Source organism: Aythya fuligula, chromosome 1 (genome assembly GCF_009819795.1).
Source record: "Aythya fuligula isolate bAytFul2 chromosome 1, bAytFul2.pri, whole genome shotgun sequence".
Lineage (NCBI taxonomy): Eukaryota > Metazoa > Chordata > Aves > Anseriformes > Anatidae > Aythya > Aythya fuligula.
Window position 1 is genome coordinate 184,999,912 of NC_045559.1, and position 17,486 is coordinate 185,017,397.

A 17,486-nucleotide genomic window follows, 5' to 3' on the forward strand; every position below is an offset into this window, starting at 1 on the left:
ACATTTCATTAGTTAATTACAAACTGCAATAGCTTTACTGTAGTGGAGGTAAATGCTATCACAATTTTCACATTAGCTCCAGTCTTCCAAATCAGATACATCACTGGGAGCATGCGTGGTGCAAGGCAAATGATGCACAGCACCAGTAAGACAGTGAGACCCTTGTCTAAAGGCATGCGACAAACCAGCAGAAGAGACAGTGCACAAGTATTATGAAATGAAACGCCATCCACACTTTTAAAGCTGCTAAGGGAGGGAGTGTAGTATAGAGGGTTGAGGGATGAACAGAGAGAAAAGGAAGATGAAGAAGAGACTCTGTGCAGACATGTATCAGACCACAAGAAGCATTAAAAAATGAAGTTAATGCCTAATCATTCAGCTAATGCCTAATAATTCTTCTGATATACATATATTTATCATGTGGAAGCAATAATAGTCGTTAGGAAACCAGTGCTTCTATCAACAGTGGTTAAATCTCTATTCCCCAAATTAGCAGTGTGTAAATAAAAATGAGAGGCATTTACACCATTACGGCATGGCTTCTGTCCCATAAAGCTGCTAGAGGAAATTCTCCCCACTGGGCCAAGGACCCACAATGTTTTGTCCTCACCCACATCAGGGCTGGGCATGACCTTGCTGCTCTGCTTTACCTCTGCCCAGGTGGAGCTGGAGAAGCTCTCGCCACAGCCCACAGCGAAGGGCAGGAACCAGCTTATGACAACTGGCAGGATACCAGTTATAGAAAGGTTTCCCCCCCATCCTAACCAATCTAAAACAAAATAAAAATGACGTGGTTACAAATCTGGGAACACTCTTACTGTGGGCTTCATGAAAAAGCCAGTCTGTTTTAAAATGTATTAATCTTTGATGTTTTAGACAAGATTATATATATATATATATATATATATATATATATATTTAACATGATAGCTGGCATGCCCTGAAGTGGCAAATACTGAATTAATCTTAGCAGAAAATTGTTCAACTTGACTTACATCACTTAGCAAGCTGCTTGGGGCTTTGTTCAATTAGTCTGAAGTTTTTATCTTCACCTACTTTTGATATACACAACAGATGGACCACAGTTCAGGAGTGCAGGCTTTCACCAGAGCTTCCCACCATTACCACTGAGCTCCAGCATCTCTCCTGCATGGGGTCACTGGTAAACCCTGCATAATTCAGCACATTTCTCAGAGCTATCTTTCCCAAAGGAGTGGGACTGACCTGTGTGTGTAGGAGAGAGTGTCTTAGCAATTTTTTTAAAATTTATTTTCATGCATCTTACTTTCAGGTTCAAGCTTTTTTAATCTACATATTAGATATTTTTAGAACTTACTAGCTATTACTGCGTTTGGATGGCATACAGAGACTATGACGCTACCTCTTATTCTTCTTACTTTCCCACACAGCTTGACAGTGTACAGGCCTGTTCTGTATCTAAATTTACAAGCTGTGACAAGTGATAAATATCCTAATTCTAAAAAGCTATTGTGTACCTCTGAGACAATTAAAATTCCTTAGATACCTAGCTGCAGTACATAATACATTTAGTCAACATTAGAACATGTCAGAGAAGGAAAGTTTTATCCCAGGACACATCTAAAAATAGGACTTCAGTTTAAATAAATTATTATAATAATGTTCATTGGGAAATCCCCTTTCCTCAGATTGCAGAAGTAATATTAATTCCTAGATCACCTCATGTTCTGTAGTAAGAACTGCGCAGAAATTTACAAAAAGATCCAAATAAATTATATATTCTTTTTAAGGAGAAAAATATTAGTTAAAAATCATGCATTCTTAATTGTTTCGTCAAACCCAAGGAGGTCATACCACATGCTTCAGGGCACAGACTGAGCTTTGGCCCACCCTAATCCATACAGTTTAGTAGAGGAGAAAAGAACAGAAGGGTTTCCCATAAGTAGTCCTGACATGTTTGTAAGATATTTAGAACAAAACATGCCTTTTTATTCAAAATGTATCATTGCTCCTTCACTTTTAGTTAGTTTTCCCTGGAGGTTGTACAGACCTTTCCAGAAATGACTGACTGGAAGACAGTGTAACTCTACTGTGTGATAAAAAGGAAGTTGGCCACTGATAAAACACAAAACTAAGCTATCACAGCACTTGAAATAGACGCTGTTTCTGAGATGAGTAGGAAACCACTCGTTCCTTGGCTTACCGTATTGCTTCTCTTTTTTCCAATGGTGTGGTAGAGGGGTGACTCCCAATTCTTGTTCACCAATTAGAAGCTATTTTCTTTCTTTGTTATTAGTTAAATTATGGAGACAAATTATGGAATTTGTCTTTGAGAAGATTGCTCCAAAAAAGAAAACAAAAAGAGAAGACCAGCTTCATGTTCAGTTGGAGAAAGGTCCACAACATGCAAAAACTGACTGGTCTGGGCTCATGCAACACCTGATAGCCCAATGCAGACAGTGTGAGCCTCCTCTAACATGACACTAAAATGGCACTAACATGGCAAGGTTAGTTCATGCATGATGACTTGGTGAATCCACACACAGGAAAACAGACTTCACCCCCACACGATCAGACGTCAAGCTCTGTGTGGGAAGGTTGCTGCTATTCTGGCAAGATCCAGTTCACACCTGTGTATTGGAGCACTTTATGCACTCATCCTAAATGCTAATATTTCTCCATAAATACTTCTGACTGTGTAGCCTTCTGTAAGCACAGAGATGGTAACATGAAGTGGACAAAACCATACCTGCAGCCCATGAACTTGGGAACAATATAAATTAAAAACTTATATCATGCAGTCCAACTTAACTGACTCCTTGCCACAAGGAACACAGATCCAAGGCTTGTTTGCAGCTCATAGACAAAATGAACAGCAGCAGCTTTTTCCTCCAAGAACATTGGCATCAAAGGTGTACCCTAAAGTCTGTCCCACAGGAGGCATACTACGGTTTGTTAGCCTCATGTCCAAAGGGCTGAACGTTTGCTAGCTGCTGATGGTGGTATTGCTGATGTCTAGGGTGCGAATAACTTATGTTTTGTGATAATTGCCACCCAGGATGAAAATACTGTGCAATTGTTTCCATTTTATTCAGCTTAGCATTCTTTGCAGGAGGGCTTCACTTTGTCTTTTTTTTTTTTTTTTTTTTTTTTTTTTTTTTTCTGCCAGTGCTCATTTTACTTATTTCAGACCTCAGTCAGCTTTCTTGTAGCATTTAAATTAACTTAGGAAATCCCAAATTGAAAGCCTGTGGTCTTGCACCTGTCACAAGACAAAGAACCACAACATTTTTAGCTGTTTACAGCCTCATGTAATCTTACATAGGCCTCTAGAGGCTGTCAAGCAGCAAGCTGGAAGGGAAGTCAGTTTAAGCTGCAATTTTTAAGCTCTTGGATCACAATTTAATGGACTTGTGGCAATACTGAAAGCTGAAAAAGATGCTGTTTCTTCCCTTTATTGCAGATATTCTCAAGAGCACCTGGAAGACTTACACAAATGACCTCAATTTTAACCTGTTTGGACTAGATTAGTGTGATGGAAAAAATGTCAGGGGTGAGATTCCAGCCCAACCTCTACATGGGAAAAGTTTTTGGTCTATAAATAGTACTGCACTCTTTTGGCTGTACCAGTTTTCTTGCTACTAAATTAGAATTCACAAGTATTCTGCAGGATTCATAATGGGATCAAAGATTAGACACTTCTTTGAAGTTTGTCTTCCTTTGCTCCACTATTAATACCTACCTGCACTAATCCATCACGCTTCTCCTAAACCAATCAGTCACTCTCCCTCCCCAAAAGGGACAAGTACACACGCTTTTTTTCACATCCCCATTTATTCTTGTCTATTATCCACACTTCATTTTGCAGGGGCATAACATTTTGTTAATTGATTTTTCATACGCTGTGAAGAGGCCAGCTCTGGCTTCTGAAACCTGTTGGGCTAAATGCGATTTGCCGGTAATATTTACAGTACTTTTAACTTTGGTCCTGTTTATTGACGGTGAGGCACACAGTGGATTGGACTGTGTGCATAACAAATTCATAATATCTCACCTTTGACAAAAGCTATTAGCAATAGGGTTGCAATGAGATCGTCTCAGCCTCCCTTTTTTAATTTGGCCCTTCTTGAAAGAGCTCAGAGAATCACTGAACCTCAAGGTTATCTGCCTCTTGTGTAGGGAAATGAGGGTAGGTGACCTAACGCTCTCAGGTATGTGACCATAAAGAGAAATTACACACGGGGAAATATCATTTCAAAATTCATTTTTAAATTTCCGTAATTCCAAACTGTGGTACAGGTGTTTCTTTGCCTCACTGTGACTCAGAATTGGTTCCTAACTACCATATCAAACTTATGGTATCTTTAAATAAATGGTTATTTCTAAGCTATCTTTGGGAAGAAAAAAAAAAAAAAAAAAAGCCTATTATAAAGAAGTTTGTAATAATTTTTGTCATTGGCAGTAATTAGTTTAATTGGGCAGCATTTTGACTCAGGTATTTTAAAACCAGAGTCCCTCGCTGCGTTCAGTGTCTCTGCTCTCATGGATTACACAAAATGCAGAATTTAACCTGATGTAGTGTTTTTTGGTGAAGCATCTTTTCAGATTGGAATGCATCTACATTTCCAAAAGCTTGAATTTGGAAGAGCACAAAAACTGCAGGTGAATTCAATAAAATATCCATGTGAGAGCTGCCTCCAGGAACAAGCCCCGATAGATACCTGAAATTAACCCTTTCTAATATTGATTTATGTACTGTAATGATAATACATGAGGGAGGCAAGCTGAAGAGGGATTTTTCTCAAATGTCCTGGCAAAGACCTACTTCTTTAGTGGGAGACTCTGAAGACTTTTTACTGAGATTCCATTAGAGGACAGATTATTCCAGAAGGTAAAAAAATAAAAGGGGAGTGGGGTGAGGAGAGATCTCACTTCTTCAAAGCTTTATTTCTTAATTTTCTTCATTTTTCTTAGAGCTAAATAAGGAGATTAATCTATTCCAATGAATGTCCACAAGGTTCACTTCTAAAAGCCTATTTGCCCCCCTCATCAGATAGAAAGGAAGATTAGAATATGGAAAGGAGACAATTGAATGAGTTTTCTGCTCTTCAGAAGCGTTTTAATGTGGATGTGACAGATATATTCCAGCTGCTGCTTGCCTTCCTATCTTCAAAAGGTCATTTTAAGTGCTACTGGAGCAAGTGCTGTGGCTCCCCAGAAGGAAGTGTGCTGTGCTTGTCCTTGGTACAGGCTCTGGACTGACCGTGGCTTTTCCCCAGGCTTGGAAGCTGCACTCCATCGGCACTTCCCTTTTAACCCCACTTGCAGAGGGGAGCAGCCTCCTGTCCCCCTCACATCACTCTAAGAGGGCATTACCCTCAGGCTCCCTGAAGATTAGGTGTTTTAGAAAATGGGGATTTAAATACTGAAAAATGATTATTTTAGAAATGGCTTCACTTATTTCTTTGTATCCTTCTAAAAATGAATGAAGCCCATTATATTGCAATAAAAAAGTGGTGAGGATCTCGTACAGACCAGGGCAGAACAAGAACAGCCACTATTTGGGAGAAAGAAGAGGCTGATGAAACAGCCCAGTGTAGGGGCACCACAGCAGGCTGTTACAGTAGCTGCACTCAAGACCAATCAATAAATCAACCTGCCAACATCTCCCCATAGAGTCAAAGGAAAGAGGCAGTTTGGGTGCCTGTGATGGAAATAATCTAATCATTGGGTGATGCTCTTCCTCCTCCAGTGACACCAGTGTCTGGCAGCCCGGTGTGCGGTGGCTTGAACTGGTTTTTACCCTCTAGAGCTTAAACACTAAGAGTCACAGCGACTAAATTCGGCACTTGTAATCAGCTAAATAATCCTGTGTGGAAGTGGGCCAGGAAAGAGGATTTGTCACTATCCATCGCCTCTTTGTCACTCCATTATCCAAGACCTGTACAACCATTTGCAGCCTCCCACCCCATTTCACAAACGGGAAAAGTGAGGTGGATCATTTAAGTCACTTTTGAAAAGCCAGACAGAAATAAGTGCCAAAAACTGGAACTAGGATTGCCAGGTCTGAGCCAGGACAATTTTAGCACACAGGCACAGCATCTCTGAGACTGGTCTATTTACCTCTAAAAATGCAGATTTTATATGGCATTTTACTACAATAACAAACATCGAGGTTAAGTGCTCTGTTGAGTGGGCAATAGAGCTTGGCAAAATTTTTCAACTGTTCTTCACTCATAAAAAGCAGACTGCAGAATTGAATTTCATGCTTTTTTTTTCAGGTGCGACAAATGTTTCAGCTCAGGAAAGGAATATTTGCAAACCCCTCAAATGTTTCATGTTGGAGTCTTCATATAAAAATAGTTCTGCATTTCCAGGCCAGCTTGATCTCCCTGCCCCTGTTTGTTCATCGCTGGGAAGAGTGGTGCAAATCCTTACAGTGTGGTACTGCTTCCCTCATCCTGAGTGCTCTGACATGCAGTGAAAGAGGTTATCCGTGTAAACAGAAAAAACATTATCTAAACCATTAAAGTATTATCGCACTTTAAATACTTTCACAGGCACCACTGAAATTAAAGGACAATTTATACATCATCACTGTTGTTTCAAGATCTGCAGACACAGAGAGTCTGCTGTGCCTGTACCTCCAAGTCACTTTTGAAGTGTGTTTTTTTTTTTTTTTTTTTTTCCACAGCAGTAAGAAATGGAGTATGAGAAGTAAATGTTGGGAGAGTGGAAGGCATCTAAAATGTCTTTTCAGCCCTTGCTCCTGGCTGACACACCGCACTTTTCCAGATGCTTTGCCCATAGAGCTGAAAATCCTAACTTGGCACTGTTCTGTTTCACTTCTATTCAGAGCAAAGTGATGGTATAAAGTGATTCTTCCATCAAAATGTTAATACAAGAACAGGATCAAAAGGAAAAAAATGTAATTTATTATGTAGAAAAATGATCAGAAAATCAGCCACAGAAATGTGATTGCTGTATCTGTCCACCATGCCACAGTTTGGGATGTTCTACTTTTTTGGAGACAATTAGCTGTCTTCTCAAGAGTTCTGTGCTCAATTTAATTTCCTCATTTCTGCAACCACCCAAATCTGATGTACTTTGACATCTGCTTACTAGAATGGAAACTCAGCATTTAGAAAGGCCAAGCAATGAAAGACCCCAAACCAGTGTGAAATCTATTTTGATGAAGAAGGGATTGTGGAAGTTTACACAAAACACACAGTTTCATATTTCTGTAATTTTAAACAACAAAAAAAATAGCTGTCATGAGACACTAATACAAGTTTTGAAATACTCATCACAATTTCCTTGCTCTATCTGAAAAGAAATTGCTTCAGCACTCAGAACTGTGGGAAGATACTGAACAGCATTATGTCTTTTAGTCTAGCACCTCACCAGAGAAGAATTGTCTTTAACACCAGGCTATTATTCTATTTTAAGAATCTTAAGCAACGTGGCTTTCATCACTTGAGTTGGAAGATTATTTAACAGACTAGTAGACCTCATGACTAAGAAGTATTTCCTGGTATTATAGCTACATCTTTCCATTTCCAAAACCCATAGCAGTTATCGTACCTTAACCCATTCTAAACGATCCTTCTTTCTTGCACTGCTCCACACATCAAACTGTTCCACAGTGCTTAATGAAGTGTTTCCTATGTGGTGCTTGCACCACATTACAGTCTCTTCTGATCAAGTGCATAAAAGTAATTACTTGGAATACGAGTGATGAGTGGTGTCCTTCAGGGGACTGTGTTCTTGGTGTTATTTAACATTTTTGTTGGTGATATGGACAGTAGGACTGAGTGCCCCCTCAGCAAGTTTGTGGACGACTCCAAGCTGTGTGGTGCGGTCGATGTTGGAGGGAAGGGATACCCTCCAGAGGGACCTTGGCAGCTTGAGTGGTGAGCCCATATGAACAACATGCAGTTAACGTGCAAGGTCCTGTACCTGGGCTGGGGCAATCCCAAATATGAACACAGGATGAGTGATGAGTGTATAGAATGTAGGTCTGCAGAGAAGGACTTAGGGGTACTGGTGGATGAAAAATGCAACACGATCTGGCAATGTGCACTTGCAGCCCAGAAAGCCACCCGTATCCTGGACTGCATCAAAAGCAGTATGGCCAACAGGGCGAGGTAGGGGATTCTCCCCCTCTGCTCTCATGAGACCCCACCTGGAGCACCGCACATATTTTTCTCATATTTAGCACTTACACCCCTCTTAAAGTATCTGAGTTTTTCAATTCTAGGCAATTTAGAAAGTGAACAACATCAAAAAGTTGTTTGACATACAAAAAAGCCTCTGCATAAATAAAGAAAATTAGTTTAGAAGATTATACATTTTTAAATCTCAAAAGTAGTGGGCAGGAACTGAGGGTGAATGTGAACTTTTCAGGTCACCTTGAACAAAGATGTTACAGGAAAGCCAGTTTGCAGCACAGTACAAATCTGGGGGGTCAGCTGTCAGGGTCGCGAGCTGAGCCAGATGCAGCAGTGTTAGACCTTGTGGCTTTGTACCAGCAGAAGACATCAAGACCTCACCAGAGCCTTGCTGCAGGTTGGTACAGAGATACTCTCATGTGGAAAGTCACAGGGTGGGAGGCGTGAAAGTGGCAGGGAAAGCTGCTTGCTCTGCACCGAGGGGAGAGAAATATTCACAGCAACAAAGAATGGACCCCCTCTGATATGGTGCGGCAAGCTCTTGCTGCTTCTGTTTCTCTGAGATGTTTTATTCAAACACAACTGCTCTTCAGCACGTGAAGCAAAGTGTTCGCCCTGAACCTTTTTAACCATTTTATTTTGAACATGGCAGGACAGCAAGTGCTTTGCCGTGGTCAGCTCTCCTGATCAATCCTAGCACCCATCTTCATCTCTCAAAATGGAGCAGTCTTTGGCTTCTGTCATTGCATCCCACCTCCTTCAGCAAGGTGAGAAGCTGCTTCACATGCCACCATTATCCATCCTCACAGAGCTTCATGGACTCTGGCTGCCCTGTGCACAGAATATGTAAGCACCAGAAAATGGATTTTATATGACCAGATGGGGCAGTGACCCTGCATTGCAGGTCAGTTCCCTGCCCCAGAAGCTGCTGACGGGCTGGACAGGTTGGATGCCACAGATGTTGGATGCCACACATGGTTGGGCAGGACCCCATAGGAGCAGAGCCTCATTACAACTGATCCTGACAAGCAGCTGATGGCACGGCAGTAGAAGTTGGTTTGTTATCAGTGAACCACAGCCTCGCTTATACACATACCACAGGGACAAGAGTCCAAGAAAGAGCAGAGGGCAAGCAGGCAAGCGCTGCACAGCCTGCCCTGTCCCTACCATGGGAAAAGGGCAGTGTCTCACCACTGCAAATCTGTTTAATTGAGTCAGTAAGAATACGAGGCTATTGCCAGGAAGAGTCAGCTGAGAAGCACAGCACAAGCTCTATGCCGCATCCAGGCTTACTGCTTGCAGAAAGGTCAGGGGAAGGGGAGAAATCTGGTTAGAAACAAAGCTGCCGCATCACAACTCCAGTAACAAACTTCCCTGCAACACAAACATCATGTCTCCTTACTCTAAACAAGTGTGGTTTTGCTCTCTAGACAGCATTTCATCGGTATTAGTACGTCAAAAAGAGACACCGCTTGGGACTGCTGAAAAGAAATGTAAGAATCACGAGTTCAGGAAGAGCTAACACCACGAGACATCTGGCAGTGGAGAGAAAAGCAAGCACAGGATCACACCAGGACCTCTTAAAGAATCACTGTTTCTCATAAAACACTCTGCCCCCAGAATAAACCTATGTTTTCCTCCCACCCGGCTAAAGCCATCTGCTTTTTAGAAACTGCCAGTACATGGTGATTTTTTTTCTGGCAGATATAAGATCTTGAGGTGAGCCCCTTCACTTTCAACAGTGGCAGGCCCTCTATTTATAACATATGCAGACTTGTAAGATGTTTTCAATTACTTCTGTCTCTCTGACATGCAGAGATACTGCTTAAATAGGAAATTGTGTTATCATGTATCTTTGAAGATTTCTGAAGCTAGATCATTTTGCATTTTCTACCCTACTGAGCTAGGAAATTAACAGTAAAACTTTACCCTGCCCTTTGCTAAGCCTGATTTAGTCAAAGACACGATCTCAGGTAGTAACTACAGAATCAGCTATTTATTTAATTTAAATAAAACCATTCTTCCAGCAGACAGAGAAAGGAAGGAATAACACGTCATGCTAAGATTCCTGAGCCAATACTTCTCTCTACATCCACTCTTCAGTTGCTTTCCAAGCATGTTGAAGTGCACTGCTGATCTGTGTTAAATAAGCTGTAGCAGAATGGAAGGCAACTAATTTGTGCTCCTTGGGTGTTGGGCACCTAATTTAACTCTTGCTGGTACATAGAATATTTTTTGCTGGTACGTAGAGAATATTTTTTCTGCCATGCATGAAAGAAAGGTGTCCTATCAGGAGTGATTAATGGGAATTATGTTGCTTTTAAGACAAAGAAAATGGGTGATGTTTGGTAACTTCTTGTGTGATGACTTACCCAAGGGCAAACACCACAAATACAGGGTGTGCACTCACCCCCTTGGAAAAGCCCCTTCTCGCTCTCTCACCCCGGGTCCAGGAAGAAGCATTATCCATTTGGAAATAAAGACAAATTAAAAAAGTTGTGCCTTTTGTGCCAAACAGCGGTGCATGTCACAAACCATGTCAGGCAGATGGCCCTCTGGAGATGTCCATTCTCTCGCTCTCCCATGGAGTGGAGGGAAACTAGACGACTGCTTAGATGAGTTATCTAATTTGTGTGCAAAATCAGAAATGATAGGTCCCAGTTTTCATCAGGTGACAGGTCATGCTCATGTCTACATGAATTTGTACCAGCAGAATACTTCCCCTGGGTAATTTTCATATCCATCCAGAGATATTCTTGCAACATGAAGAAGTCGTTCACAAAATTGTAATCATAAGTTAAAGATGGTTATCATCTTCAACTAAGTGGACTGCAACAAAATGTATGCAACACATACTTCCACTTTCTTATGGGGATTGAAATATGATTTCAGATTTTAAGGGCTTAATGTACAAATATAATACAAAAACACGACATAATACACAAATGAAATCAACTTCTTTTAAGACAAATGAAGAGCTAAATGTAGCTTTCTGAGTCTCAGATGACTAGTGCTTCTTGTACAGTATTTGAACTGAGATCTGTTGCTTCAGGTTGCACAGTTTAGAGCATTTTCCTTTTAGAGAATTCTCAGATGTATGAAATGTACCTGTTTGCATCAGCTATGTTCAAGGATAGTCCAAAAACTACACATGGTGTTTTTTTTCAGATTCACACCTGAAATTGCTACACAACATTTCTTGCAGAGGTGTAGCTTAGAACTAATAAGCAACTAGGTAATTCTATCCCTAACAATGCCTTTATGTAATCAAAGACAAAAAGATTATACCACCAGAAGAAAAGGAAATGCTTTCCAAAGTCTTAGGATCTAGGGTGAAAATGCAAAGCGAAGAGATTGACTACTTTCAAAGTAAAGCTCAGTAGAAACTAAACAGAAATGAGCCATCAGTCCAAGAGTAAAACAAGGATACAAGTGCTTGCTTGGAAACACTGGAAAAGTCAGAATGCAATGGAGTTCTGACACTTCTACGTTTCATTGATTCCATATAAGACAGGAGAGGGAAAATACTTAGGGCTTTTAACTACTTTCATTTTATTTATTATTGTCTTTCATTTTGCATTAATACAAACAGTGAAAGGTTTTGGAGCCTGCAGCATCTTGTCTCCTCTGGTGCTTTATGTCACCTGGTCCCCCTGTCTGCATCCCTCCCCAGCTGATAACACTTGCTTTGATATTGACACAGTTCAGTCTCGATCTGGTCTTCAAAGCAAGAAAAACGGGCATGAAAATCCCTCAATCCCCCTTTCTGCTGCAAGCCCAAGGCTTGTGCACACTTCCCAAGGACTGCACACTCCGGTGGGTATTATTTTGGATTTAACAAAATTAACAGTCGTTACAGAAAATAGGATTTGAAATGACATTTCAGCCAAGGGATCTTTCCAAGTCTGGAGATGAGACAATAGCTGCGACATCAGTTCTGATCACATTTTATACCAACGGCATTAATTTTCTAAAACATGTTTATTATTCTGCATATTAAGAGACAGAAAAAAAATACATGAGAAAGACTCCGTTGTTCATTTTGGATTATATATATTCTAAACTGTTCTCCATGGCTGCAATGTGCTTACCAAACACAGATTGCTATGATTATTTACTTACTTCAGCTTGTATGAAGGGGTATTTTACATAAAAACCGAATAGAGAAATGCTTCAGGTTCACTCTCAACACAATTTTCTCCGCAAAAGGCAAAACTAATTCCTTCTATGTGCAATGTACATTCAGTAACTATTCATCTATTATTAATAATATTTTATAGAATTACTCTGGGAAATCAAGATACCAAACCCACATCTCAGTGGCATAGAACAGATCAGTGAATTCTGCAGAGATTTAGTCCTTGTATGCAGACTACGGTCTGGACAATCCCGGAGTACATCTATTTTATATCTCCCCCCCCCAAAAGAAGGCCACTTTTTGGACTTACGGTTGGTCGTCCTGCTTTGATCACTCTGAGCACTGTCATTTGACTGGTTGCTGGAGACGGAGGATACGCTTGAGCTCCTGACGAAACCAAATGCTGCCAGCTTAGCCGCTGGCAACCGCGAATAACTTGGAGGACGAAGTCCAGTCTGACATGGCTTGGGGAGATTTGACTTTGCAGCATTTGGACATGGGCCTTTCTTAAGATCAACTGAAAGAAGGAAAAAGAAAGAATTTTGTATTAAACTCAGCTGGGACATACTTGGGAATACTACTTGTAGCAACTAACTACATAAAGTCAGTAAAAGACTGAATACAATTTTTGAGGGCAGCTCAAACTGCAGTAACATCTTATTCTTTGCTTGATTAAAAAGTAATTCTGTGAAACAATTATAGGTTGCCATAATTTTTAAAATGTGAAATACAGCAAGAACCCATGAGGCACAAAGTCAAAATTCCAACAAATAATGTAGTTCAAGTCCATTACTTTAAAAAAAAAAAAAAGTTATCTTCTTTTATGCTGTATCACTTTCTAATTTTACATTTCTTATGTGCCAATTAAAAGAAACTCAGACTCTGAGACAAACACATCATTGCATAGCCTCCAGTTTTGGAAGCTATTGTAGAATACCAACAATCCTCCTCAAGGACACAGGACTTCTTTTTATTCCATCAAAGAAAATACTTCTTTGAAGTCTTTCTTTCATATTTTGCTAAAAGAAAATGCCCTTCTCTCACACCATGCCTGGGAACAAGAACTTGCCCTGTGAAGTTGTACTTTTTTAGTATACCACTAGCCATTTATACCGAGAGTGTTCAACTCACTATAAAACATCAGCTTACATGGATGACATCAACCAAGTCTCAGACAACTTCCAATAGAGGGCTTACAAAGGATGAAATTAGGCAACAACAACAGTTTGGCTACCATGTGTGCCTGGGGTAAGCACCAACTGGTCATCTGTCTCCAGTTTGTCCTCCTACCCACGTTCTGCTTAGGCAAACTTTTCCAGGCAAATCCAGAAGACAAGTCCATAAATGTCTCAAATTGTTTTCATGGAAGAACTAAAGCTCTGGGTTTGGTTTTGCTTTGAAGGCCTGGATACCAAGCAGATCTATAACTCAACTGTACATTTGGACAGAGCATTTGTATTTTGACACTAACAGATTTGTGTTCCTTGTGGCATCCTGAAAAGCAGAGAAAAAAAAGTTCTCTAAAAGTTGATGCTTGAGTGCTTCAGCAATCAGGGCCAGAAGGTTAGAAGACAAGGTAGAATTAAAATTATCAACATACTCTGCCAGAAAAAGCCATAAAGTCACCTTCTTTCCATTCCCATCTGGTCAATGCTGTTCATGACTTAACCTGACACATACTTTAAAGGGTGCAGTGAGCATTCATAATATAAAAGAAAGATACAAATTAACCACATGGTACAAATATGATCTTCACATTATTACAGTATCTAATTCTATTGTAAACTATGTAGGTCACGGCCTTATTAATGTTAATGAAGCATTACACTTTGAGGAGAGTTTATAGAAAACAAGACTAATCCCTTTGAGCAGAAAAAAAATGTTACAGGGATTTTGAAAGATAGTTGTGTACCTCATGATAGTAACAATACTAAGTTTTGTTCTACAGAGCTAAGCTGTTTCTTTTGAAATAGCTCTATCTGTAACACCAAGCCAAAAAGGAGTGGTTTTCCTATAAAACACATTCCTATTAAAAAAAAAAAAAAAAAAGCTTCTTGATCAACAAAATAATTGAAATGAAATATTTTATATCCTTTAAACTCTTAAAAATGTATTTTTGCAGCCATTTTTCATGAGTTAAGGCCTCTATTAAGACACAAGGAACTGAATGTCTGGCCACTGCACCTTTAGCAGCCCAGAGGATGATGTACTGTGGAGAGTAACCATAAAGAAAGTAACAAATACCTGCAGTGTGTAACAAAAGACTAAAAATTCCCTGATGACATTTTTTTCACCACCAGGGATGATGTTGGACTTTGATGCTGAATCTGGCTTCCTTTGGACTATGTGATGAAGTGCCCTGAGGGAACTGTGGGCTCCAGGTGCAGGTGAAGGGTAGTGCAGGCACATTACCAAGGAGAATAGATAACAAATTGCTGCTGGCTTGTGCAGTATTACATTGACAGTGGTCCATTACAGCTGTTTTATGGTTCCCTGTTTTCCCTCCCCACTGCTGGGACTTGACATTCACATCTAAATGACTACACAGCAAAGTACTACAGAACCTGTTCCCAATGTTTCCCTCAGCACCACCAGCACAGCTTGCACTTGGTGTGAATCACAGATATTCATGTAGAATTCACTGATATTTATGTAGGAACAATAAGAAGTATACAGCGAGAGGCTTTAAGAGTCCCAAATGCCAGGAATTACATGCTTATTATCTTTGGTCAGAATCCCTCGGAGTGGACTAGTATCTTCCTGCACTGACAAATGCTCAAGGTGGGATCCAGATCAGCTTGTGCTAGTATAAGATTGCACTTTTTCCTACAGAAGGATGACCCCACAATCTCTCCCTTCCACAGCCAGACTTGACATGGCCTCACCAATGCTGATTTGAGCACTGCAGCTGGTTTTTGGATGAGCCAGACATCCTACTTACCTAGCCACACACTTGTTGCAGCAAGGGCATGACCCAACATCATCTTGGCCATGTACCTACAGGACTAATTATACTAATGACACTACATATGACAAAAGGCACACAAAACAGTCACAGTGTGCAAAACATTCCGTGTTGTATCAATGGCAGGGCCAAACCCAAGCAGCCTCCTGATGTGAAGCAAATGTGAGGACCCACAGCAAGCAGCTGGAAGCTCAGCTGCAGAGCAACGAACCTGCCCAGGTCAGTGGCAGCAGGGAAAAACTATGGGGCTGTCTCTTGTGGGTTCTCCAGGCTTCCAAAAAAAATGCATAACTAGGCCTGTGCTACACAAGCTGAGAGATGAGATTTCTTTTTCCTAAGAACCACTGAAAATCGAGGTGGAGGGAGAAACCTTTCCATTCTAGAGCAAAAAGCTATAAATATGACAGATTTCCTGCAGCAGAATAGGGGAATAAATCCACTGGGGCAGGGAGGGAAGTGGTTAGAAATAGTTTTGTTTAAAAAGCATTTGAAATGAGCTTGCCCTAGGACTGTGAGGTCCACCTGGGACTCCCATGTCCCCAGCTTTACTGCAGGGATGCCTGTGCTGAGTCCCCAAGCTCTCTTTTCTCTGCCACCACGCGAGCACCTGCCTGCAGCCAGCAGGGCACTGAGCACTGCAGAGCAAGCATGGAGCCACCAATGCTGCTGCTGAAGAGGAAATTTCATAAAACCAGGAGGTACAAATTAGTGACAAACTTTGGCACCTTGCTGCAGCAAACAACGCCCCACCTCTACCCATCTCTACCTTTACCTTCAAATTCATGCTCTCAGTTCTGTGAGGATTATTCCCGATGTTTCTCACACTTCTGTGCTTGGGGACTTCTCAGTTTGTGACTCCTATTCATGTTTCCCCTGAACTAACAATATTTTGTGTCTTGAACTCATCATCTTCCTTAAATTACTTTTCCCTTCCTTCTTTGTAATCCAGCTCTTCTCTACCACAAGGGCCTCAGAAGAACCTGAGGGCAGGACATTATCCACATTAAGGATGCATTCAAATCCTTAAAGCTAAGTCAGTTTGTGTCTTATTTCCCATTAAAATACATGAGGCATCAGCCTATTGTACCTGTTTTCTGTTCTAAATATCATCAAGTTTTATGATGCGTGTTTGTTCTCTATTTCTATTTCTTGGAAGTGTAGAAGCACTCCTGCAAACAAGGTCTGCAAGTACAAAACAAAAGTTATTTTAATGAGCAGCTTTCATTTTAATAAAAATCTGCCAAAATAAGCTTAACAAAAAATTGGCAAAAATCTTTCCAGCTTGCCTCACTGCCTGAAGCTAATTATAGAATTAAGTATTGTTGTCTGTATGGCACACAAATGATTTTCTGTGACACTTCAAACTATTTCCATCTAGGAGGACAAAAACATTTTGAGGTAACAACTGATAGACAAAAAACAGACGTGCCTGGGGAGCCTTAAAAACAGTCTGAGCGAGACTTCTTATGCATCTGCACTGCACACAAATCGCATCTCCATGCACATGTATAACTAACGAGCACCTTTACTGTGACTTCTCTGTGATGGCTGAAATAGTTTTTAGCTAAAACAAATGAAAAGCTATAGAAATGAATTCCATGCATGTATTCATCTGAGAAAGTAGCAGTTCAAGACTTCAACTCCATGACTCCACTTGTGATTTAGGGATCCATGCTAAGCCTTTGTTATTGTTTTTTTGTTTGTTTTTCCTCTTTTTTTTTTTTTTTTTTTTTGGACAAGCTTTTCTCTTAAAACTTTCACCACTAGGTGTGATTCACTCTCAAAGAGCTCACCTTTTTTTAGATGGTGCTCTGAACATTTTCCTTGTGTTGAGGAATCTGGGGCAAAAATGTTATCTACATGTTTGCAGAATTAGTCAGAGATAATACAAGCAGTTTTTCAAGGCACCTCGGAGTTAACTCAGTCTTTGATATCTTCAGAGATTAAAAACAAATCTGCCAAATAAGAAATCTATTCTGTTTCCAGTACCCTTGTGTTTTCCCTGTTATTGACATAATTATTTTTCCTTTGAACAATAGCTGAGGAAAGAGGCCTGAAAACAATAAGTTTAATTACCTACACTTTAAACCAGAGGGTTTTACAACAGTGAGCATATTATGCCCAGCTTCCCTGATGCTCTCTCATCTAAATACTGTCAAGCCTGGGACTGGCCAGTTCCAAAGGCAAGACAGTTGTCCCTGTTGAACATCACATAGCAGGAAATGCTCAGCAT

The 17,486-nt window shown here is 40.5% G+C and overlaps 1 protein-coding gene across 1 annotated transcript in view; it reads right to left on the minus strand.

Annotated features, from left to right (window-relative positions):
* Nucleotides 1-17,486, minus strand: part of MTUS2 (microtubule associated scaffold protein 2) — a 292,552-nt gene that overhangs the window by 158,024 nt on the left and 117,042 nt on the right. The window contains exon 5 of the mRNA XM_032208295.1: nucleotides 12,599-12,805. Coding sequence (XP_032064186.1) covers nucleotides 12,599-12,805 — 207 coding nt within the window. The remainder of the gene's footprint in view (nucleotides 1-12,598; nucleotides 12,806-17,486) is intronic.